The following is a 26,538-nucleotide window of genomic DNA, read 5'->3' on the forward strand; positions in this document are numbered from 1 at the left end:
AGTCTGGATATCTTGTCTTGTGTAGGGCGACTGACTGAAAACAATGGTTCGATTTGCTTCTTTAGCGGTGCGGGAAATTGAAAAAATCGTAGAAGATAAGGTTGCTGAAAACACGAAAATGTCAACCAAAGTAGCGAGGCCAATGTTCAAAGAGTACCTCAAGGTGAAAATATTACGGAACGCGAAAAAAAAGGCTAAGTTAGCACGAGTAACTGAGATATTGCGTCATTTATATTTTCTTTGAGTCTACAATGTATAATAAAACAATTATTATATTCGGTTTTCGTGATTTCCAAAATTATCAAGTTCTCGGTAGTTGTTACCATCCTCACTCTTCGTCTTCGGCTGACAACATTTACCTCGCCCTTGATAATTCTGGATTTCACGAAAAATCTCATAGAATAGTAAGTGGTTTATAACTTTACTTAGCCGATAACCTGGGTACCAGTCTTTTTCTTTCCGAAGTGCAAGCTTTCACGCGCCTCTCGCGCTCACAGAAAAAAAAAACGATTGTTACCAAGGCTACTTTGCTGTACTCACGGTATTTTCCCCGTCTTTAACCTTTATTTAAGTCTGCCGTAAATCAGTTCCGCTTCGATCTAGTCTGGCGACTTCTTAAATTTAGATTTAGCTTTCTTGTTGCTTATTTTGCAATGTGTCTAGTTTAAGCTATATATTACCCGCCGATTAATGGAACGAGGAAATAAATGTAATTATATACATTTGAATCTTGGGCATAATAATCTTCTGATGTAATCATTACTGTATCAATGGCAATCAAAAATATTGAGCTGTTTTCGTTTTAGTTTCCAAAGTAATTCGCATTTGCTTTGGTTTTTCATTACCACGTTTAGTGTTTTGTTTAAAAAACTCGCGCCCCTTTCTCGACCAATCAGAAGTAAAACCAAAACCAATCCTGATTCGCTAACGAACGTTTTCCCGCGCCACGTACCGGCGCCTACAAGTTTTGATAGGTTCACTGGATTGTCTGTGTTATTTGTGATTGGCTAGAATGATTACTTTGGTTTTGGTTTTACAACACTCAATTGAAGACCGCTCTATAATTAAATTGGTTGAAAACTATAGCACGAAAATAAGCAAATACGGAAATCGCAAACAAGCTGATGTGTTTAAGGTCTTGCTCTTTATGACATTACTATCCGTTGTGGTAAATACACGATGAGAAAAATTTTGTAGATAGAACACAGTAGAGAGAGAATTAAGTGGCGATGTCCTTTAAAGCGGACCACCGCATTTCGGGTCGGTACAAAGTTTTCCTTCAAACTTTGCCCAGTGAACTATCTTGGTTCACAAGTAAATGCAACGGCTTTAGTTTTTTGAAATACGTTAAAATATATTTTTTAGAGCCTATAACAGCCAAGGCGACTTAAAGGCTAATTTTGATGGTCACTGTACAACGAAAAATTACACAAGTTGACGAGCTCGGCACACAAAAACCGCCGACCGAGACAGAAAATTATTATAATCCCATGAAAGGTGGTCCTTGAAAGATTGTAAAAACATGTTTGTTTTAATATTTTTCTTATTTTCAGGTTCGGAAAAATTTATATCTCAACAACCGTCATATCGCTTTTTATAAACATGTCAATCTACCCTGACTTTGCTAGTCGTTATTTTCCAAGTCCAGACCAGACTATTCTAAATACCAGCTGAATTCTACTAAATAGATGCCAGAGAGCACAGAAATCTAAAAATACATTGCACTTCTTACTTTCTTTTGCCACAGCGACTTCCAACTTTTCGTGTTTTAAGCGAATCTTTCACACGCATTATGCAAATGAGGTTGTAAACCGAACAACGGTTGTTTTCAACAAAAACGGTTTATTTGTTGACTTTCGGCATTGCAAGTCAAAAATACGGGTGATTTCACAGAATGATCACTTGCAAACCATTTAAGCGGTTAAAAACGGCGAATTATTCGTCCTGGAACTTTGAATTCGTACTGATGGGAATTAATAATGCAGTTGCGTTGACTGCTAAACTTGGTCAGGTAAACTTATTGGATTGTGTACTCTTAGGTTTTGCTGCTTTCTATTGTTGAGTTAACAGTTTTGTTATTTTTGGAATCTCAACGCTTTCTCAGTAAATAAGTTCAATTTTAACACCACACATTGAAATAAAGAATTCGTGACATTTTAATTAAATTATCACATACCTGTACGAAGTTAAAAACAATATTTTTTTCCTGTTACCTTCCATTTTGCAAGAATTAGCTGAAGACAGTCCTTTGTGGCCTTAATTGCCTTTCTTCCTGATGAATTTCGTTTTTAACTTCTTTGTTACATGCACAGACATCCTTAAGTTTTAGTCTATCTCTGTGTATTAGGTATTTTAATACTTCAAAGCTCGATCGTGCGAGCTGAATTTTATTTACACACATCTTATACTTACAAATTTGTGAGTATCGACGTTCAATTATCTTCCCTCTGAGTGCAATAGGAGATATCCTCCTCCAACAAAGAAAAGAAAAACACTTCCTTATTGCAAATGAAATACTTTTCATAGAAATACGCTATTCAAAAAAATACTTACAAGTCTGTTTCCTTGACTCCAATTTAGATCCCTGGGGCGAGTTTTTCCGTGACAAAACGGAAACTGACGTGACACGGCTAATAATTTATAACTAAATCTTTTTAGAACTAATAGCGTGGTTCTTTATTTCGGTTCGTTCGACTTTTTTGCTTATCCATTTGGTTTTAATGTTACGATGTGCTATCACACCTTACACTAATTTCACTTTGAGCTTATAACAAGAAACGTCTTAGCTTGCGATCGAGAAAAATAACACCTGATCGCAGGTTAGAAACGTCTCTGATCCCTGTCGCCACTACACGGTACAACTTACACTCTTTTTATTTTATAAGAATGTAGTTTATAAGAATATCGAGGCTGAAATTTGCAAATTTTTAATAATAATATTTAAGGAATAAATCCGAGGCTGAGATTTTAAAAAAGAATATACCGGTAGTTTTAGTTGAAACAAAATCAGGTATTTTCATTTCCGTCACTTTATCTCTGTGAGGAATGCTTTGTTTTAACGCCAAAACGGCCAGGCTGCAACGAAAAGCAATGGTACATGTGCACAATGTAACGCGATACAGATCTGGACACCAAACACTTGTAATTGATTACCCAATACTTGCTAAAACGGAAATGTCAAACGGTATTTTCTAATAATGTTCATAAGAATATTTTCAGCCTAAAATCGGCAGAAAAATAAGAATATTTTCCTACAAAAAAAGAGTGTACTACACTCTGAGATCATATCATTTTCCTCCAAAAAAAGGAAAGGAAAGCACTATCTCATTGCAAATAAAATACTTTTCAAAGAAATACTTTTCTCAAAAAAGTACTTGTCTGTTTTCTTGACTCAAATATAGATCACTCACCCCCATCATAATCTAATGGTCCACCCCTAATGGCAAAGGCAAAAAAAAAAATAAGAAAGGGCCTTAATGTCTCACCAGCTATAAAAGACCTTCCTTCAGCCGTGTAATTTCTAATTTATTGCTGCGAAGCCTAAGCGTAGCAGCAGAACTATTTTTGACTGTCCGCGCGGGCCTGGGCGCTTTATATAGGCGACACACTCGATTTGACTTTTTCACTGGCGATGATTTTGAGTACATGCAGTACGTATGATCAGCGGCATGTAAAATGTGGAAGCTGCGTTTGTCGTTTGCGATGTCCTTTTCGTTAAAGAGCAAGAAGTTAAATTTTAAAGCGCTGCCGCTTGCGCTTCTGTTCAGTACTTTGTTAATACTTCCCAAGAAACCTCTCTTGAGCAAGATGGTCAAGTATAGTGCCGGGGAAACGGTCTTTTCATCCCTTATGCGCCAGCTCTGATGAATAACGAATTTACGAGGCCTTCTTATAATTCGCTTTGATAATTCCCGTATAATTGCATATCCGAAAACATGCCCTGGCATTTTCAGAGCTACGAGAAACGACTTCCGAACGGATAATAGTCAGTCAGAAAAAGTCAGAAAAAATAGTCAGGAAAAGCTATAAATATGCAAGATCAAGTAAAGCCAAGTTGTTGTCAAACACGAAATCGAAACTTACTCCATTTATACCGTTAATTTAAAGGTCTTTGTTCTGCAACCAAACACTAAAATTATTCATTCCTAAGCTTATTTAAGGAGAAATTTTACTTTCTGAGTCTTAAGCGCGAAATATACCCAGCAAAAAGTACAATGATTTTCGAAGGCTCCACGCAAAGGTTTTCATAATGACCTCGCACTGGAATGGAACGAGCTTTGAGCTTTTTGACGTCATAAATTGGTGTTTCTGATGGCTTTGCAATCGAATTGCACGTGCACGCAAGGTTGTGTTTGGAAACAGTCATAAGCATTACCAGCATTTCACTCGCTGAGAGAAATCACATCTTTCACATCTGAAAATGTGAAAATTCGAAACATTCCTATGACCTTCCGTTCGTTCCTACTATTATTATTATTCTTATAACTCTCTTCGCAGCACTTTACTTGCTATCAGCAACTCCTAGTTTTTACATTTATTTTTATTTCTTTTCAGAGTCCCTGAACTCTCCCTTCCGCGCGCGCTTTATAGGGGTTGAACCCGGGCATGCGAAAAGAGGGTCCAGGATAACTTGCATGCGCATGCTCAGAAGGAACCAATCAGAAGCGAGGAGTGTGGCGTCACTTGCTTAAGGACGTTCGCGTCAAAATGTTCTACTCGATAGATTTTTTTAAAATTTTTGCTGCGGCCACCGACTTTGTTTCCGAGATAAAGCGTGTGGAAAACTACCCTGATTTTGCAAAATTGGCACGCGAAATTCAGCACTGCTTACAAGGCTTGTAGTTAAAAATATCGAAGATTAGTGAGCGGAGGCAAACAATCTTAGTCACATTTTGTGGAAGGGCGTCTGTTACGTAAATAATTCCTGTGTTGATATCCTTTTTGTAAGACTTAACCCTGAAAAAGGCATTAAAAACTGTCGTACGGCAAAACGAGAAGCTCAAAAAGCGAAATTCAAACGTCAGTCGGACAATGAAAACAAACTTCCACTCGATAGATTTTTTTCATTTTCTCGCAAAACGTAGATATTAATTAACGAAAGTAGTCCGTTAAGAAAAAGTAGGGGTCACCGACCATTTAAAAGAGCAAACTCAAAGCGAAGTGAGCGGAACGGCTACCCATCCTATATGTGCTCAGAAAGCTTTCACAGCGCGCGCGCTCAATATATGGCGTGGCATGACGTTGCGACATGAATCACGTGCGTAGACAATGACTGGCAAGCTAGGCTTTTTTAAAGTTATTCCGGTGATCCTGCTTTAGTATAGTGTGCACAGTTGCGTAGTTGAGCTCGTTATTTGTGCGCGCGCGTTTTCAAAAGTGCTGCCAAATATGTTTTTCCCCCAATTTAGGGAGGGGGCGGATCGGCTCATGCACATGCAAGTTATCCTGGACTCTCTCTTCACACGCTTGGTTTCAACCTCTATAAAGGGCGCGCGGAAGAGAGAGTTCAGGGACTGGACTAGTTTTATGTGAGAGAAAGTGTATGGTAATTCTCTACGCACCTGATCCGACTTAAACGAAAATACCGTAATCTGCTAAATAGCCTTACGGAATAGATTTACGGAATATCGGCTCTTTGCCCCCCCCCCCCCCCACCACCACCCCCCCCCCCCCTTGTTTCTTCGTGGACGTCCTTGGTGCGCTTGATAAAGGAAAACTGTTCTTGTGCGCCAGAAATTTCCATATGTGTGCCCATGTGCTTGGCGCACACGTTAATTTTTGCGACAACCGACCCCTCTACATCGAAAAAGCCAGCTCTGGCCAGGATAAGTTTCCATTCCGTAGTGTCCTCTTGTGATAAATGTATAGAAGCGAGATGGCTGTCTATCGATTTATCGCACTGAAGCAAGCAGAAGAGACCTGAAACGTTTCGTGAATCGCCACACTTTTCCGTTCGCGACAAAAAGTACGACATCTTGTTTTGAAGTTTTATTTGCCGAACCCAGGGCCGAACCAATTACAAAACTTTGTAACAATACTTACCAGAACTGTTTCGAACATTTGTTTTAAAAATCGTGCCATTATATAACACTTAACACTAAACGATGAATAAAATAAGTAACAGAATAACAATGCCAAATGTCTTTGGGCATCCTTAAAACAGGTAACGTGAATTGTAGCAATAGAATTTTGACGGTACAAACTGTCCGGTTTTCCCCACGCAAATCCTGTTTATGCATTACACACAAAAAAGTCACGCAAATTCGGTTTAATTGTAAGGCGGTTTATAGAAAGTAGCTTAGGCGACCACAAATACGGCGGAAATTTTTGGGGTCCTAGGGGAGGCGTTAAATAGATATGAGGCGTTTATTAGAGAGAGGCGTTTATTTCAATTTAACAGTAGCAACGTCAACACAACTAATAGGATGGGTAGTTTTCTACTGGAGTAAGATACATAACAGAGTTTGTGAGTAGGAGACTAATCTAATCTGCGCTAATGCAAAGCCTTGAGATGCCGTTCATAGTTCGATATCGACGTTTTTTATCGTCATCGGGGTTAACCGTGTTGGCGTTGTTGGTCTCTTCGATGTCCGAGTCAAGCAAAAACTAACTTAATTACGTGAAATTACTCTATGGAGCATTTCCTTGGTTTTTGAGATGATTCCTGGAGGGGGCGTCTATAAGACACGGGACGTTTATTAGAGAGGGGCGTCTAATACAAACTTAACACCTCAGAGGGGGCATTTATTAGATAAGAGGCGTTTATTTGAGAGAGGGCGTTTATTAGATCATTTACGGTATATATAATAGTTCAACAGTTATTTTTGTATTTAGCATTTATTTCAGCATGGAGTAGTTATACCTTAGGCTGAAAAAAATATTGACAGTTATATTATTGTTGCTGACTTGAATCTAATCTTCTTAATGTTACAGTGTAAATATAAATGTGTTAGTAATAACATTTTCTCTTTATAAGATTCTGATGATTGTGGCAAATACATGTTCGAGAAAATGTGTAGAAAGAACACGGAAATGGGAAATAAAATTGTAACGGAGAAAATAAATTTAATTTGATCGTATCTGTTAGTCTGTAGCTTTCTGAGCAGGGAATGTAAACGATTCTTAATAGAGTCAGCATTAGCTGAATTAAACCGAAATGGGATAATGAATTTGAGAAAATGTGTAGAAAGAACACGGAATGGGAAATAAAATTGTAACGGAGAAAATAAATTTAATTTGATCGTATCTGTTAGTCTGTAGCTTTCTGAGCATGGAATGTAAACGATTCTTAATAGAGTTAGCATTAGTTGAATTAAACCGAGATGGGATAAATTATTGTTTGAATTGACTGATATATACTTATTAAACAAAAACAAATGAAAAACGCTGAAACAAATTTCATTTCCTTTTTCTTTCCTTTTCTCATACAAGTCTTCTTTATTACCGGTTTGCGCTGGATAAACAGATGTTTACAAGCACTAACCAATCAGAAGCACAGAAAGTGGCGCGCGCGTCTGAGTTTCCCGCGCTTTCTACTGGTGACGTCAGCGTTTGCCCAGTAGTTATTTTGGTTTTTGTTTTACAACTGGCATTCTTGGTTTGTGTTCCATCAGTTTCTCTTACAGACAATAGGAAATGTGGTTGGCTGCATTGCATTTCAACGCATTGCTTTGCATTTTATTGCGTCGCTTTGCATTACATTGTTTCTAACTCGCAAACCTGGCATTAAATTTTGAGAAATGTCGGCCTTCAACCTTACCGCTTCTTTGTAGCCGCAACAACCTCTCATAAGTAACTATCAATGATTGGTATTTACTCAAAATTGTGTTACCTTTTTGCTTTCTACTCTAGATCTATTTCTTTGTTAGTGAACTTTTCTGTTTTCTACTCTCTCGAAGTCCTAGAAGCCAAGTTGCTATTTTGAATAAGAATGAATATTACTGAGTTGAGCTTTTCGTTGCGATAGCGACACGGAATGTTCACAACTCAACTCCGTTCCATGATATAGCAGTTATATACACTGCGCGAAAACTTCTCCTCTTTAAGTCAAGAAAAAGGGAATTTTAATGATTTTAATGTAATAGTAATATCGGTAATTAATTTTATTGTAAATAGTCGTGCGTTTTTTACATGAGCCCCTGGCTCGGGAGATTGGGCAACCACTCCCCAGGTGTCGACTTTAAATAAAATACCTTATACCTTACCTTATATAACAACACTCCGTTCTAGTCCACGGGTTCCATAGGAAAGCGAAAGATTTTTAGGGCGTGGCCACTCTGGAAGGTAACACGTGCTCTGTTACTAGGTTGGGTCCCAGCGGTATTTCTTGACAGGTGGTTTTGGCGCTTTAGGTCTGTCAGGAGGTTTAGCAGTGCTGTCATGACTTCTCGCGTCCCACGTGTTAGAAGTGGAGCAGGCGGCGGCACAGAAGTGAGATTTGTACTGCGCCTGGTGAATGAAAACGTTACATACGTGATTTAAGCGTGACAATAGCTGCCATTAGCGTAATAGTATATGTTTTTTGATGCACAAAATTGACTCTAAATTGAAAGAAATCTCAAACTAAAATCTTTTAAAAGTAGAAAAACAGCTAAGAAGGACTGAAGAATAGAAAAATTAAATACCTGGAAAGCAGCTTTCAGAGCTGACGCTCGATCATTTCTTGCTGAAGAACCAAATGCTCCACCAGACGACGAGGATGATGTCGATCGGTCGAGATGAAGACTATGAGGATAAGATGAATCTGGGTAGGAATACTGTGATCCCCTGCCATCTTCGACCTGGTTATCCTGTGGAAAAATATGTACCTTGAGAGCAGGGAATCTGTGCTGAACTTTTCCTACAAATAGTCAGTTGCTTCAAGGAAACATGTCCGGAGGAAACATGTACCAACTTTCATCTGCTACATGTACATTTAATTGTAAACTTTTGAAAATAAACTTTAAATAAAAGTAAAGTCGACTTACCAATTTGGTAGTTAAAATAAACATGCTGTTCACTGAAGCACGCAGTAATACAAAAACCACTCGTCTTATCTGGGCAAACAAACGCAAACAACACAATGAATCAAGGGGCCGGTCATTATTTATCACCTGGGGGGAGCGGAGGTTTTTGAGCTAAACATGGTGAAATTTTTGAGATCCCCCCGTTAAATGCTATTTCATTGAAGTGATCCCCTTCATTACTATCAATAACTTTCTCGATCCCCCCCCCCCTCCCACCGATGACGTTACACACATATTTAGTTAACAGACATGGAGCCCTTGCAAAAATAATCTACTGCCAAACCCACACTCCACGAAAGTGGATTATTTTAGCAGCATTTCCCAACAGATTTACGAGTCTGTGTTTCGTCACAAGTCTTGATCTGGGTTCAGGAACTACCTGCTTGAACAAGAGCAAATGCGATTGGCGCTAAATAAGATAGAGGAGCTGTCAAACGGAACAAAGCGAATAATTTTTTAAAGAGTGAGAAATACGGAGTGCGCCAAACATTAAAAAGTTCATTTCAGGCTAAAAGAGCTGCATTCCATTTCGAAGGCGATGAGCTCGCCTATTTAGAAGAAGAAGAATCACTGCGCTGTACGTGGAACCTCAGTTCGCTTCAGACAGGTTTACAACAGCGCGTATCAACCTGTCAAAGAAGTTTCCTTATGCCAATAAACTCATCAGTGTCATGAAGAAGAAAGTAAAAACAAGGAAGGTCCGAAAAACCAACGAGAAACGACTCGAGTAGAGGGCACGTAATGCGGGCGAGAAAACACGCTATCGCAAAGTCATGTTTGGTTTGGTTTAGTTGTTGTATGAGAGCTGAGCCGGTACTACGTGTATAGTGGCTTGGTTTTACTCGTGCTAGAACTTTCTCAAGCAGATGGGCCAAAATATGAGAAAATATTAGTTTGGCACGGGTGATGTTAAGTTGCTTTATCTCCCTCAGACTTCAAAAGTGTTATTATTGGTCGATATGGTTTTTTTGTCATATTCCTCAGTACAGCCCTTACTTTTTTGTTGTTGAAGTATACTCGGTAGAATATTAACATTGGGAGTAATATAAACAAGAAAAACAATACACAATAAGGCGGAAACTATTTTCGTCCTGAACGATTTATTTTCAATGGATAACAAACATTAACTAACATAACGAGTAAGCACATTGATACCAGCTAGAGCCTGGTACATGGAAATAAATATAGACTCCAAGAAAAAGTTAAACTGATGGAATTTAAATAATATAATATAAGAAGCAAATTTGACAGACTTTAGTCCCGTTTTTGTTCATATTCTAAACCCGCTGATTTCCCAAATACCTAAGACGCTTTCCCACATTTTACTTAAGCCGACCTTTGGTTCTATTTTTTGTCCAAAGTCTTTTACACCCGTCAATGCATGTACGCCTAGCGGACCTACCTTTATCCGCGTCGGTTACAAAACCACAGCGTGACAAGTATGGATATTAAAGTTTATTTGAACTTTGTCTTGCATAAAACAAAAAGGACACAACTTGGCAAGTTACCCAAACTCGTGATCTCGGTATCACGTAACAAGCTGAAGCAGTACTTATTTTGTTGCGTTGTAGAATTGCAGATTGCTGAAACATCACCATAATCATGGCTGTTCAAAAGCAAACTATGCCATCATTTGCGTCAATAATTTCTGTTTTGTCTATTGTGTTCTACTGCGCCGGCTTTTTAAGAGTTGAGCTTGAGTTACACGAGCACAAGAAAAGAATAAACGCTCTTGAAAGCGTCGCGCAGGCCAAGCCGCTGTCAAACGATCCAAACATAATCAAGGATGCTTCGCCTGGTAAGTTTGTCTTACATTACAAACTAGAGTTTATAACTGATTAGTTAGATTCATACAATACAATCAGGAAAAATATAGCTTGGTCTAAGTGAAAACACCGAAAAGGAAAATACCATGGAAAAAGCTAAGAGTTAAAGCAAATAGCAAATGAACATGTTTTCGCTTGTTCCGTTTTTGCTGTGCAGCCTAAAGAAAACCGAAGGTTAGCAGGTCAAGTTTTCTTCAAACCAAAGCCGTCAAACTTAAATAGAATTTTCCGTCAGCTATGACTACCATACCATTAATCAGACATACAGTTGGTTGTGACACTTTTTACATTAGAAACTTTACCAAGGATATATCATATAATGTCTAGTGAGAGGACTAATTGTTATTTTTAGTCTGGAATGTAAAAGATTACAGATAATAAATTCTAATTATTTCCGTCTCAGTCATCTTGTAAATTAAAGAGCAATAAATGCTTGCCTGGAGCAAGGATTCCTGCAGAGATGTTACAACGAACATAAACGCACGCCAGAAATTCTATTTCTTTTCGTCACCTCCAAAACTATAAAAGAAAGTTCTTTTTGATTTCAATTACACCAATAACTTATGTAAAAGAAACCATTTCTCCCGTGTCTTTGTAATTAGAATTTTTCTTTTCATTCGTAGGGATTCAATCCATTAAACATAGACACAGCCGTCATGTTGAATCACCAAAGAACGAGTCAGAAGATAAAATCACAGCGGAAACCATGCTGAAAATTAACAAACATTTGTCAGAGCTGAGACTGCATCTTTGTCAGTCAAAGGGTGTCACGTGCTCGTCAGGACCCCCAGGCCCTCCCGGTACACCTGGACCAAAAGGACACAAAGGAGCCCGGGGACGAAGAGGACAGAAAGAAAAAACTGGAAACAAGGGAGATAAAGGTATTATGGGATCGCCAGGAAAGAGCGGCAAGCAAGGCATTATGGGACCTGCTGGACTAAAGGGAGAGACTGGAACCAAAGGTGAGACAGGAGATATAGGGCCCGCAGGCATGCCGGGAAGTAAAGGAGAACCTGGTGAATCGATTTCATCTCCTGCTGTTGTTGTTTCTCCTGTGACGTTGACAGTGAACGAAGGTGGATCAGCCTCGTTTCAGTGTTCAGCCAGCGGTAATCCTGAGCCTGCAGTAGTTTGGAGCAAACTGGAAAATCAATCAGAAATCTCGCGAACAGCGGTTTCAGGAGGAAAGTTGCAGCTGACTAAGGTGACAGGAAATGACTCGGGCGTGTATCAGTGTTCAGCAACAAACATCCTGGGGAATTCACGGGAGGTGGCAAGATTAGCAGTCAATGGTAAGATTCTGGATTAAATAGGCTTTCCACTTAATCATGCTGTTCCATAACATTGCTTTTACAGAGCAGGCTTCCATTTTTAAGGCTGCAAAAAGTATGCATTTGATACGGAAATATTAGTCCTGTTTCTACAGAGTCATATAATTAAGATTAGTTAAACTAATAGTTTTTTTTGGCACATGCACGAAGGCCACGCAAACCAACCAAACCAATGAGTTAAAGACAAATATTTTGCAGTGCTTACCGAATAAACAAGGTCAATAAAATGTATGAAGAAAGGGAAACATTGAGAGTCAAGTGCACAAAAGGTGGGCTCGACACTCCAGAATACGACCAGTAATATAAAACAAACCTCAGCACACGTTCTAAAAAATATAGGTACAATTATTTCGCTTTTTGATTTCTCATTAAGTAAAAGTAGTTACTTCACTGATAATAAGGAAGTCTTATTTAGATCAAACTAAACGATATTCACTTTTTTGCAGTTCATCCTCGTATTTCTCTTCATCCGGGACCTTCTTACGTCATTGAAGGAAGTAACGTCACTCTGCCAACCTGTCACGTGACCGGATACCCGGCGCCAGTGGTCACCTGGAGGAAGTCGTCTGGTCAGTTACCCCAGGGGAGGGCGCAGTATAACAACAGTGTCTTACAAATTTCCGATGTCCGTAAAGTTGACTCTGACACATATTTCTGTTCAGCAGTCAACCTGTTAGGAAATGTTGAAATGAAAACTCTACTTGTTGTGATATCACTTCCTGTGTTTACTGTTAAGCCACCTGAAAAAGTTGCTGTTGGTTTTGGCGAAACTTTGACGTTAAACTGCAGCGCTACCGGTGATCCACAACCAGTCATCAGCTGGAAAAGACAAGGAGCAGTACTGCCCGTGGGGAGGAGTCACAGGACAAACGAAGCGCTTATCATAAGAGATGTTAGAGAAGATGATGCTGGGATCTATGTTTGCGTGGCTACAAGTGCAGGAGTGTTTGATATCGAGACAATTAGTGTTGTTAAAGTTGAAATTCCGAAAGGTAAGTTATAAGTGGAATGATTACATTTGTCATCAAGAAACTGTTAGATTGATTTCAGGGTTGAAGCCATTCGTTATTACCAGAAACCCAGAAACCCATAAGGGTTTCTGTTGTTACTATTCACATAGCTACCAAAGTAATATCAGCAAGTATCGTGGTCCTCTTACAGTTTGCTTACAAACGAGATGACAATATATCTTAAATTTATATATTAACCAGCTGTTCTGGTCCTCTAGTGTAGTAGTTGCTATTGTTTTTGGGGCTCAGGTAAATTAAGCCCGTTGTTTGTTCTGTTGTTCATTTGAAGGGTAGCGAGCTTCTGAAAATAAATTTTCTTCCAACTAGCTGCCGTATCAGAACAGTCAATGGTGTCACTCTTAATCGACAGTTCGAGGCGTTGAATAAGAAATACAAACAGCTATGGCTTTAAATAGACCAGTTGTAAGCCTTAAGACAGCATGGACTTTTTTAACATTGGCAATATTTGTTTAGTGATTCACACACAAGTAACATATTTTTAAAACACTAGACGAACAAAATTGGTAAAACAATAAGATCTCAATGCAAATTTCATAAGCTCTCGTGATTGGTTTCATCGTGGACAAATGCTCGAGAGATTACTTTAAATTAAATTGGAAATAGACCGATGAAAAGTTTTGGCATTGAAACTAATTTTTTCGACGTTTTTGCTTGTTTACAAGCTAAAATGGTAGAATAGGGGTTATGTGGACAAAATTTGGAACCACATATTTGTAAACTCTCAAGGGACTTTTTTAATTTCTCAAGGGACTGTTTTAATTTCTCAAGGGATTACTTTCCGCTGTGGGTGATCACTTGCGATCTCGTGGAAAAAACGTGACTTGTCACATTTACAAACGTTATATAACAATAAAAAAGTGACATGTCAGCTTTCTTATCTCAACGCACGCGTGTCTGAAAGGCGATCTATAAAAGGGTCGCACAAACAATAGATTGCGTAACTAAAACACGAATAAATAATCACTAGCACTTACATCGTTTAAAAATTACAAACGTCAAAAATAAACCATACAAAAAAACTCGCTCTTTTCAAAGATATTATTGAAGTTAAAACAAATGCAAGAGATGGGGGGTTCTTTTACCTTAGGAGCGGTTAAAAATTAGGCCAAATTTGGTCGCTACATGCAAGCGCCATTCTATTTCGTCATCAGCCTGGGTCGTTAGGGACGAGACCTCGCGTTGATAGCAACGTTGCATGAATCGGCTTTACAACATGCGATCGTATCTACGCAGTTCGAGTGGAATTTCAGTCAAAGACAGCAAAATTCTTTTGTATTTCATCTTCGAATATAATTCGAAAGCATTCACTGTAGTCTTGATATCCAACCCTCGTAGAGCCTAGACAAAACGCAGCTTGAGTGTAACGATTTGTTTACGCCGCAATTATATGCGCAATGTTTTCTCCGACAGTAGTCGGAAATATCCGTATTTTATTCGTGCTTTTTCGTGGAGCAATCGTAACGATACGGCCTTGAACACATTGAACAGCGGTCTACCTATAACAATTCAAATATGGCGTCGCAAAAACAAAGCGTCGAACGCATATTTTTGCTGTTTCGTTTGCTAATTTCGCTGCCGTAATCGATTGCCTCGAAAGGTCCTTGCAATTTTAAAGTATAGAATTGTCAGATCTCGCTGAAATTTGCACTGTTTATTTGTGTAATGTTAAGGAATATGTGTATAAATACCCGGCGCGGACGAGCCATTTTTGACAAAATTATATGCCTGCATTTCCTCCGCGAAAATAGGAAATTGTTAAACTAAACTACAAAGAAACTGTAATGATAAGTTCGAAGAACAATGCACAGGATAAACCTTCGACTCGTACTTCATGCAAAAACGTCGATATCTCGAAGAGACTTTGATTTTCTCTATTACAATCTTTTTTCTACCTTACTTGTCGAATCCCCGTTATGGTCCTCACTTATTTTTTCTTGGTTTTTGAAAAATTAATCCTTACATCTGATTTCCTTTTTTTATGACGTCTTAACCTTTTTACATTTCTGTTTACAAGAGAAAAAGTGGGGAGGGTAAAGTAAAGAGCGAAAACAAATAACACGACGGTTTTTTTTTTAACTTTTAAGTTTTTTATGTAGCAGCCAAAACTTTCCTTCATATAAGAGAGAGTTCATGTAGTATTAAGTTAAAATGAAAAGCGAGTTTAATTAAATCGTGTGATTTTCTTTTGTCAGATTGTTTTTAACTGCTAAAATACTTTTCTCTACCAACTAAGCATTGAAAAATTTTTAAAGCTCTTTAAAAACTGATAAGCAAATTTTAAGCAAGCGGTTCTCTATTTTCAGATTGTTCCGATCTCCTCAAATCAGGCCACACTCAAAGTGGATTGTACTCTGTCAACCCAGACGGTAGAGGACACTTTACTGTCTACTGTGACATGCGCACTGACGGTGGAGGCTGGACAGTGTTTCAGCGAAGACAGGATGGCTCGGTAGACTTCTATCGGGGATGGAACGACTACAAAGCAGGCTTTGGTCAGCTGACTGATGAGTTCTGGTTAGGAAACGACAAGATCCACCGACTGACGGCCTCTAGACCGAACTCTCTACGAGTGGAGCTGGAGGACTGGAACGGAGTGAAAGTGTATGCCAAATATGGCAAGTTTAACATTGGTGATGAGCAGGCGCAGTATCGACTTGAAGTGGGTTCATATTCAGGTACAGCGGGAGATAAGTTAACATATAATACTAACATGGGGTTTACTACAAAAGACAGAGATAATGACAGAGATAATGACAACTGTGCCGTAGCATGGAGAGGCGCCTGGTGGTACAACAATTGCGGCCGCTCCAATCTAAACGGACAGTACTTGGGAAACAAAAGATATCACCGAGGGGCCGTGTGGTACAGCTTCAGAGATAATCTTTCTCTCAAATTTACTGAAATGAAACTGAGGCCGTCATCGTAGAAAGAATATCAGTAACAGGTTTAATCCTGTTAGTGACGTAAATACCAACATATCAACGGTATTCGCTCATCAAGGCTTTCAATAATTGATCGATCACAAACAATGATTAGTTGTTTATTAATTAGAGTAGTGGAGTAAATGGAGTTTTGAAATTGTACGCTTAATAAGAAGAGTTTTCTTTACAATATAAACTAAACTGATGCTATGAAATTAATGTTATGCTTTAAATTGCTGATAGCCTGGGTACCAGTCTTTTTTCTTTTCGAGAGCGCGAGCTTTCACGCGCCTCTCGTGATCACGGAAAGGATTGGTGCCCAGGCTGCCTCGGCTGTACTCACCTTTGTTTCATGTTATGTTGTTATAATTTATTTCATTCCGCTTTAATTTGGCCTGCAGGCTCGTTAGCTTTCCTTATTTGTTCTTTATCCCGTTCAGTCTTTTTACGTATTTGTTTTATTTCCTGAGCAATATTACCCATCGGTAAATGGAGCGAGCGAATAAATGTATTTACGTAATCAGCACCGTAACAGTGACAGTCGTAACTATCTGACATTGATCCAAACGGTTGAATGTCACTGCGTGAGAATTAGGTAAAAGGGAAAACGCAAAACCTGCTCTTTACAAGTTTACAATCCGTTGCTTTAAATACTCATACAAGATGGAGAAAGTTTTGTTGCTATAACAGAATAGATAGATAATAAGTCCTACTATGCTTGAATTAAGCAAATTGAATTTGATCTTATCTGAAACCTGGATCATTATTAAATTAAAGTCATTTATGAGCAAAATCGTACACGTCTCTCTATCACTGAGAACTGAGTAGGATTAAGTGGGAAGGGCAGCTTGTATAGAGTGGTCCTGATTCAAACGGTTATCTTTTCAGGATCCTAGCTAAATGTTGCCTCCCATGCAGTCGCTTTCAGGGGCGATCGTGTCTTATTCCTCCCCACAAACACGATCGCCCCTGAAAACGACTGCATGGGAGGCTAAGCTAAATGCAACACCAGCTGCGGTATTTTGTGTTGCTACGACGTCTACATTTGACTAAAAATTATAGATGTATTATTGCCTTATCGCTGAGTTAGGCCGTTTAGGTTAACAGTAAGCTGAGTTAGTCAAGCAAGCAAGCAATTATTGAAACTAATAAGGGTCACCAGGGGCGGGCATAGGCGTACGAGGTGGGGGGCGAGGGGGCTGCAGCCCTCCCAGTGCCGAAATTTTCCGGGCAAAATTCTTAGAATTCGGGCAACAAGCCTAGGAAAAAAAATAGAAAATAAGCCGACAAATCTCAACAGTACGTTCAAAACGCCTTACTTCAACGAAAAAGTATTGGAAATATACCGAACTTTGTGGTTCAAAAGTCATCTGCTTTTGTTTCCTCTCGATTTTTCTCGCAAATTCGCAAATTCTGCCTGAACCACCAGTTTGTTGAGTCTAATGCTTGCGTGCGCTTTGCGCATGCGCATTAGACTCTTTGTTATATGAAAAAAGCTGTTAGCAATCCCAAGGGAATGGTTCGGGATCGATAATCGTTCGCTGTAATGTAGAAAACAATGATCAGCTGCAAGAACGGACTCCGTACGGACACGCACGATTAGTTTCAATTAAAAACAGCCAATCAGCGACACGTGTTCCCACGCATAATTAAAAGTTCTTTCTCGACTTTAGAGGCTCTTTAGACCACATCAGGCGATGTTAACAGTATTTATTTTTTCAAATACAATACTAAGTGATCCTAAGTCGCTGTCGAATGTCTAAACAGACGAAATTCGCTGTCCATTTTAAACTTTTTCCCGTCGCTTTCGCAGATTGCAGCAGTACTCTCGTCGCTTGTCGTCATTTCATTTCCCTGATGTCGCTGTTTCAACGCCATGTCGCTCGTCGGAATTTACCCTATCAGGGCCTCTGTAATGAACATGCTTTTTGTAAATCGTCACGCAATCTTGTCCAAATGTTTAATCGTTTCTGCTTTTACGGACAATACGGAAGAAGTAACATCAACTCCTGTTCATACTTTAAATTTTGTGAAGCATATAACATTTATGACTGTTTCGTTTTCATCCATAATCATCCACGATGCCCCTAGCTTGTTATAAGCATTTTAAATTAAACTCCCGAACACAAACCTCTAACCAATTTTAACCGGCTTACGAAAACGGCGCAATCTTTATCACTATGCCATACGGCATTAGACTCATGTCACCCTTGGTGACCTATTTTTTTAGTTACAATCATTTTGAAGTGAGTGGGAAATTGGCGAGGGCGACCAGAAGTTAGGATTTTCAATAGCCTCTTTGCGCACGGTGGATCCAGTGTAAGACCTTGAAACAAAGTTGTTACAAATGCGATGAAGCTAATGCTTTTGACTCAAATGTAAAGTTAACGTTCTAAGGACTCGCTCAAAACTTTCGACAAAATGTTTTAACTCATTTACTCCTGAATGTCTCACACGCTTTTGTATATCTTTCAAGTGTAGGAAAAACAATGTAAATTGGCTCCCCAAGAATACGTTAATTTTTTTTTGACTAGAGTGAATAAATAAAATATTTCCAAAGAAAAATGATTCAGTGCATTGACATATTCGGGCAATGCCACGAAATTAATTAAAAAACTATCGTTTCCCTTAAGCAAGTAGGCAAATTTTGTACACAATTATTTCAATGAACGTTTTGTTGTCCGTTTTATATGCATCTTAATTCGGCTTTAAACGCATGTCATTTTTTTTTCGGGCAGTAAGGTCTCCGCCCCCCTAGGTCTGAAGGTGCCCGTACGCCTATGGGGGCGGGGGAGCACTTCTGGAAAAATAAAGTAATCAAAAAAGTTGAAAGGTTTCGAATGAAGTATAACGCAATAATGATAAAAAGTGAAAATGTTAAAATATAAATACAGGTTTAAAGGTTGTTACCAATAAAATTCATTCACTATTCACTGTCACAGTTGTCATTTATCACACTCAATAGGTCTCAGGGGCGGATACAGGGGGGGGTGAATACCCCCCATTTTTCAGTAAACAAAAATTCGAAATGTCACTTTATTTAAAATTGAAAATAAATAAAAAAGAAAAATTAACTCTCGCTCATGTCTGGTTGTTGTAACGCCACGTTTCGCTGTCTGCCGCCACTTAGGGTTAGGGTTAGGGTTAGGCCCTAATGGTCTGCTATCCACCCCCCCCCCCCCCCCCTTTGAAATCCTGGATCCGCCCCTGGGTCTGTACAAGAAACAGTCAGTCTTTCACTTTCTTCATCGCGGAGTTTTGACAGAATGCTTCCCGAATCGTGTTGTGTTGATATTTTCACAATTCTCAATTCATTATTTCCAAATCTTGAGGAGCTCTTTATGTGGTACTGACGGAGTGCTGTTTGTGCCTTTCAGGGCTAAAAATGTGTTGATATCCCATTTAAACATATTTGCCATATACTGTGGTACCACTTAAAGTTTCATAATATATCGCAAGTGTACAGGAGCGAATAGCTGTCACTAGATTGAATGATTTCAGTTTGGGATGTGGCCCTTGGCTGGCCACTGTGACGTATTACTCATCAATCTCCGTTGGGAACTCTTATAGGAAACACTCCCACAAAAATGCATTCTGGTAGCTCACCTTCCGCAAGCTTCATCGAGTTGGGTTCAATGTTGTTGTACTTTATCGACGTTTTGCTTAAAATGGTTTGGCTCGGTTCATTGTAGGCTACTGCAACTAAGTCTACCTAACTTGAAACGCAAAGAAAATTACGAATTGTTGGTTTAGTCCTTTTATAAGAGCCAAGCCGGTACTTTATATACAGTGTTTTGATTTTACTCGATCCCCCAGGGGGGGTACTCCGGGATCAAAGTGACGGGGATGATCGAATGGAGGCAAAACTCAGGATCCAAAAAAATCCCTAAGTCTCCCGACATTACCCAAAAAATCCCTGGACCAAAAAAAAAGCCCAAAAAAATCCCTAGTCAAATTACCCCTAAATTGCCAAGGCCGCGCCAAGGCACTTTAGTTTGATTTTAATACCCAAAAAATCCCCTATTTAAATCAAGTCACCCAAAAAAATCCCGGAATCGAAAATTACGACCCCAATCGCACATCCCCGTCACTTGGATCCCGGAGTACCCCCCCCCCCCCCCCCCTGGGCTCGATCCCGCCCTGTATTTCTAGCCTGCGCCGCTAAAGAAACTAAATCTCTTACTAGCCGGGGTTAGATTATGTCTGCGACGTAGCTAGGCCAGGTCTATCCTATTAAGATTGGCCGAGATTAACCTGTGTACAGCCGTCCCGCTCCCCCGTCGGGACGGCTGTATACAGGCTAGGCCGAGATTAGTACAATATTAGTTGTTACCGGTGGTATCTTGTTGCAGTGTCTTCTTCAGACATCATTACGAGCACTTTAATGGGTCATTTTTATCTGTCGTACTCCACAGTGCAGCCCTTAGTGATCAAGTTTTGTTTGCCACTGTATCATATCCGGTGAAATATTCACTGTTGGAGTAAAATAGGAAAACAATACAAGCTAAGATGGGAAACATTATAACCACAAACAATTTCTTTAAAGAACAAACGTGCTCTACGAAGAGTAAAACTGGACTAATGCAACTTAAATATAAAACAATATAAGAAGCTTAAAAAATAAAAAAAACTAGAATTTTGTCTCATTGTATTACATATTTTCAAGTCTGTGATTTTTTCCGAACACCCAAAGAAGCCATATTCACCCAAGTCGACCTTTTCTGATGTAACATGTAGATATTACAACAATGTTAGTTATTTAAACAATATAGTGTTTCTGTCAAGGAACTATCGGTTAATAGTTGCCCCGCGGAAATTTAGTTGTTAACAAATAGTAGCCCGAGAACCGTAATTCAATGGCTAATATGTTGGTTTTAAGAACATCAATCATCCAAGGGGCAACTGTCATACTAATAGTCCCGGGACAGAAACACTCTATCATTTTTATTGTTCACCACTTCATTTTATCCCCGCGCCCATTCAAAAACGAGCATCGTGAATTATTTTTTTAATTATTATTTTTAAGGATAAAAGACTTTATTGAGAGACGAAACAAAACCAGAAAAGAAACGCACTAAATGTAGTCAAACATGATGGGGTATTTTTGTTTGAAGGCCCGCTTCTTCACAAATAAAAATCCATCGGCGAAAACTATCCACGAATTGTTGCTAGATCCTGCTGATGGTATAACGGCAACCACATTTAAGTTATTTTGTTTTGTGGGACTCCATCGTGACACTTTTAATTTCTTGTCCCCCGTGAAACGTGATGTGGCAACATGTGATTAGGGGGGCAAGTGAGTTCAAAGTACGGAACTTGATACAGTGTAAGTGTTATTGGGCAATGTATTTGCTTTCGGTCTTTGAGCTGGCGTTATTTAGATTTTCTACACCGTGCTGAAGAGCTCCAACAAAAGCGAAACAGCTGTCCACGGTTGCAATCCTGCTGTATCGGTTCTAGTTGTGTTGGTGTCTCGCAAAGTTTACTTTTCAGCCTTGCTTGCTTGTTCTTCCCAATTTTATAAGGCTGTTAACTTATCAGACTTCAAAAGGCACATCAGAAAAGCCAATTCATGAAGCATGTAAATGACAATTTTTATTTTAATCTTTTGTTATCAAATATTTCGTTCTCGGAAATATTAGCTTGTCAAGCTACTCTAAATTCGAGTTTAAATAAAGTTTTATTATAATTATTATTATTATTATTATTATTATTATTATTGCTTGCAGTGTTGTTTGTTATTTCATTTTATTGCTGATTTGTCCTCTCAGCAGATCCTACGAATAGCAACATTATCGTTTCCAGTCCCGTGCAGTTTTTGTCTTACTTTAAGGAGCCAATGGCCGTTAAACCAACAAAATCCCTGAAAATGCATTTTGCACTGCTGTCGTTCCAAAAAGAATCTTAATATATGAGCGGATATTGATTGTGCATTCTACGGTTGTCGCGTGATCGATCAAGTTGTTTGCGGGGCTTGTAACTGGTCTATACATGTACGCCTAGCGGACCTATCTTTATCCGAGCCGATAACAGGACCACTTCAACTGACAAGTAGGAAGAAAAAAATAATTTGAACCTTGTCTTGCATGACATGAATAGCAGACAGTTTGGCAAGTTTCCTAAACTCGTGATCTCGGTATCACGTAACAAGCTGAAGCAGTACTTATTGCACTGCGTTGTAGAATTGCAGATTGCTGAAACATCACCATAATCATGGCTGTTCAAAAGCAAACTATGCCTTCATTTGCTTCCATAATTTCTGTTTTGTCCATTGTGTTCTACTGCGCCGGTTTTGTAAGAGTCGAGCTTGAGTTACACGAGCACAAGAAAAGAATAAACGCTCTTGAAAGCGATGCGGAGGCCAAGCCGCCGTCAAATGATCCAGACATAATCAAGAATCTGAATGGTAAGTTTGTCTTACTGAGTACAAGCCAGAGTTTACAAGTTGTTACAATCATACAATTCAACTGATCAGCATAAACGTTCTGTCGAAATGAAAATACTGGTGGTAAAAGAAATAACCAAAGAACATGTTTTTGCTTGTTTTGTTTGTGTTGTTCAGCCTCAAAGAAAACCAAAGGTTAGCAGGTCACGTTTTCTTCAGTCCAACGCGGACAATTTCACAAGAAAATAATTCGACCCGGAATCTTCCTTGAACTTTGGCTAGTATAATGATAATGAACAAGCTTTTTCAGTTCATTTGTTCAGTTCTTTCAAAATTACAGTTGGTTGTGACAGTTTTTACATCAAAATGTTCTCTACTGAGCATGAGAAGTCCAATTGTTATTTTAGTGTCGAACGATAGAGATAACAGCTAATAAAATGTCAATTATTTTCGACTCAGTCATGTCGTGAGCTGACTTAAAGAGCAATAAATTCTCGCCTGGAGCAAGGATTCCTGCAGAGATGTTAGAACTAAAAAGAACATATATGTCTTTCTTCTTACCAAAGCCTAAGGAATTTACATTAAGGAGGCTCGATGTAGTTTCTCTGCCCTAGGGTGGTTGTTTTAAAAATAAAAATTATCTAGGATGCCAATCTTTGATTTTTGCCAAAATACATCATAATGATGAAATGTGACCAAAGTTTAATTTTTTAATAGTCGTTTATTCACAAAGGTTACCATAGCAATGATTGTCGTTTTCTTTTGTTTTCAAACAAGCCTGATTTTTTCGAAATCTAGATTGACTCTTAGTATTCTTTTTTTTTTGTTATGTTAAAGTTTAATAGATGGACACAGTTAGTCCAGGACAAACTGTTGACGAAATTTTAGAAAATCTGTAAGACCGTTTTTTAAATGAAAAATGAAGTTTTCAAAAAAATCTCTTATTAGGGGGGCAAGGAACTAAGAGAGTATTAATGTGAAATAGGCGAGGCGCTCTTTAATTGTTCCGTAGTATATTGAGCGCAGTTATTCAAAATGAAATATAAATACTTAAACCATCAAAGACCATTAATTAAAAGCGAGAGTTTTTGCTTTAATTTGTTAAAATATATCGACTGCCGATTGTAGGAAACTGCATGAAGTTACAAAAAAAATCATTCCTGATTTACTCTGAAACGCTTTTACAGATTTTTCTAAAATTTTGTCTACGGGTAGTCAATTCGCTATACTTTAATATATCGAAAAATAAACACCAAGAGTCAATCTAGATTTCGAGAAAATCAAGCTAGTTTGAAAACAGAAGAAAACGACAATCGTTGCTATGGTAACCTTTGTGACAAAGTGACCAGTAAAAAATTAAACTTTGGTCATATTTGATAATTATGGTGTATTTTGGCAAAAATCGAACATTCGCTTCCTAAAAACGACCACCCTAAGGCTAAAAAACAACATCGAGCCTCCTTAAATATAATGACGAGTTAAGCTTTTTGAAGACGATAACCTCTAAATTAAATTGCTTTTTCTACCGCCTTTATAAGTAGAAAACTGTTCTTTTCAAACACGTTTTCATTTTTCTCGTAGGAATGGAATCCAGTAAACTCCATAGACACAGCCGACAAGTTGACTCAACTAAGAACACGACAGAAGCAAAAGACACAACGGAAACAATGCTGAAAATCAACAAACATTTATCAGAGTTGAGACTGCATCTGTGCCAGTCAAAGGGTGTCACGTGTTCGTCAGGTCCCCCAGGCCCTCCCGGTCCACCAGGACCAAGAGGGCACAAAGGAGCCCGGGGACGAAGGGGACAGAAAGGAAAAACTGGAAACAAGGGAGATAAAGGCATTATAGGATCGCCAGGAAAGAGCGGCAAGCAAGGCACTATGGGACCTGCTGGACTAAAGGGAGAGACTGGAACCAAAGGTGCGAAAGGAGACACAGGACCCGCATGTTTCAGTGTTCAGCCAGCGGTAATCCTGAGCCTGCAGTTGTGTGGAGTAATCTGAACAATCAGTCAGAAATCATTCAGTCAGCGGTTTCAGGAGGAAAGTTGCAGTTAAAGAAGGTGACCGGAAATGACTCGGGCGAGTATCAGTGTTCAGCAACAAACATCCTGGGGAATTCGCGGGAAGTGGTGCGATTAGAAGTAAATGGTAAGATTCTGGTAATTTAAAATACAAAAGTAAGCTTTCAGATGAATCTTGTTGTTCCACGACACTGTTTTTATGGAGCAAGCTTCCAATTCCAAGGCTACATAAAGTTGGAACCTGACAACAGAAAACATTAGTTGTGTTTCTATAGAGTCATAGAATTAAGAATGGAATGCTTAGCAGATAGCTTCTATTCTAGTTCCTCTAAAACTTTGACGAGTATTTTTTTATAACTCGTGATAGCTCCATACGTGGCCGCAGTTGTTCAAAGCACGATTAGCTATTCCGGGAATGGCGTGAATTTTTATATCTCTTTTGTAACTTTTAAGGGGCGTTTTATTTTTATAATGAGTGCTCTTCCTATTTGACTTTAACTAACCTAAATGTAGACAAATCAACGATTATAAAAACATTTTGATGCGACAGAAATAAATACCTCTCGCCTTGTTATAGGACGGTGTACTTAAAAGTTCCTCTTAAAGTAAACCAGGTATTTTCAGAAGCGTCACTATGAGAATGCTTCCTTTGGATGCTATGGGTAAAGTGCTTCAACAGTACTTAGTAATTCTCCCTTTCATTTTAGTTTACACCATTTTAAGCCTAGTCTACACGAGCAATTTTTATGTGACAATTTTTATTTGCTCGTGAAGATGAGAAATATATATGACGAATATATTTGTTGACAAATAAAAGTTGTCACATAAGAAAATTGCTCGTGTAGACGACTCGTCACATAAAATGTGACAAATATTGCGTCAGCATATCTGTTCCCCAATCTCCCAATCATCCACGGGGCACTGTGCGCGCGTATCTCTGCTGTTCAAGGTCATTACTGGTGCACTAAACTTTGAACTGCTGACAAATAATTGTTGTGTCACCTACACGATCAAATATATTTGTCACATGAAAGCCGTCACATAAAAATTGCCCGTGTAAGCCCGGTTTTCTCTCCTATGGCCCATGCGCAAAGCGTGGTATAAACCAACCAGTAAAAACAAGTATTTTGAAGTACAAACCGAAGAAACGAGGTTAATTATTTTCTCTTGATAAAATGTATGAAGAAAGGAAAACATTGGAAGTCAAGTGCACGAAATGAGGACCGTATACTGCACAATACAGCCGGTAATATAAAACAATTAGTACGGTTATTTTGCTTTTTGATTTAAAGTAAAACTAGTTACTTTACTAAACATAAGAAAATCTTAATGAGATTAAACTGACCAAACGATATATTCACTTTTTGCAGTTCATCCTCGTGTTTCTATTCATCCGGGACCTTCTTACGTCATTAAAGGGAGTAACGTCACTCTACCAACCTGTCACGTGACCGGATACCCGGCGCCAGTGGTCACCTGGAGGAAGTCGTCTGGTCAGTTACCACAGGGGAGGGCGCAGTATAACAACAGTGTCTTACAAATTTCGGATGTCCGTAAAGTTGACTCTGACACATACTTCTGTTCAGCAGTCAACCTTTTAGGAAATGTTGAAAGGAAAACTCTACTGGTTGTGATTTCACTTCCCGTGTTTACCATTAGGCCACCTGGAAAGGTCTTTGCGCTTTCTGGCGAGTCTTTGACGTTAAACTGCAGCGCTACCGGTGATCCACAACCAGTCATCAGCTGGAAAAGACAAGGAGCAGCACTGCCCGTGGGGAGGAGTCACAGGACAAACGAGGCGCTTATCATAAGCGATGTTAGAGAAGAAGATGCTGGGATCTATGTTTGCGTGGCTACAAGTGCAGGAGTGTTTCCAGTTGAGACAATAAGTGTTGTTGATACAAAACCCGGTACCGGTAAGTTGTGTGTAAAGTGATTTGCAAAGAGAGAGTTAGGTTGCTTTCAAATCCCAACTGAGACAGAAGCGATACTTAGCATTGCCCGGTCGTATCT

General features: G+C 39.0%; 2 protein-coding genes and 1 pseudogene across 3 annotated transcripts in view; 2 read left to right on the plus strand and 1 right to left on the minus strand.

The window, feature by feature from the left end:
- LOC144659292 (uncharacterized) overlaps positions 1 to 26,538 on the plus strand; it is a 141,518-nt pseudogene that overhangs the window by 101,780 nt on the left and 13,200 nt on the right. Inside the window, exon 3 of the transcript XR_013571878.1 lies at positions 25,896 to 26,441. The product of XR_013571878.1 is annotated as an uncharacterized LOC144659292 (transcript). The remainder of the gene's footprint in view (positions 1 to 25,895; positions 26,442 to 26,538) is intronic.
- The window catches only part of LOC144659670 (ATP-dependent RNA helicase DDX42-like), a 60,086-nt gene continuing 41,474 nt past the window's right edge, over positions 7,927 to 26,538 (minus strand). Inside the window, exon 21 of the transcript XR_013571945.1 lies at positions 7,927 to 8,037. The gene's annotated coding sequence lies outside the window, so the exon portion shown is untranslated. The remainder of the gene's footprint in view (positions 8,038 to 26,538) is intronic.
- LOC144659673 (uncharacterized) lies at positions 10,564 to 17,543 on the plus strand. The gene is made up of 4 exons (XM_078520163.1): positions 10,564 to 10,803; positions 11,455 to 12,123; positions 12,609 to 13,154; positions 15,497 to 17,543. Exons 1-4 carry the CDS (start codon positions 10,608 to 10,610, stop codon positions 16,117 to 16,119), a joined length of 2,034 nt encoding a protein of 677 aa, XP_078376289.1. The 5' UTR covers positions 10,564 to 10,607; the 3' UTR covers positions 16,120 to 17,543.

This window comes from Oculina patagonica, chromosome 7 (genome assembly GCF_052425735.1).
Source record: "Oculina patagonica isolate OP01 chromosome 7, crgOcupat, whole genome shotgun sequence".
NCBI classification, from domain to species: domain Eukaryota; kingdom Metazoa; phylum Cnidaria; class Anthozoa; order Scleractinia; family Oculinidae; genus Oculina; species Oculina patagonica.

What these genes read in the sequence shown, in the direction of transcription:
- LOC144659673 (XM_078520163.1), top strand. Translation starts at nt 10,608, where the DNA reads ATGGCTGTTCAAAAGCAAACTATGCCATCATTTGCGTCAATAATTTCT. An exon ending in AATCAAGGATGCTTCGCCTG is followed by an intron (nt 10,804 to 11,454) that starts GTAAGTTTGTCT and finishes TTTCATTCGTAG; the next exon opens with GGATTCAATCCATTAAACAT. An exon ending in TAAAGTTGAAATTCCGAAAG is followed by an intron (nt 13,155 to 15,496) that starts GTAAGTTATAAG and finishes CTCTATTTTCAG; the next exon opens with ATTGTTCCGATCTCCTCAAA.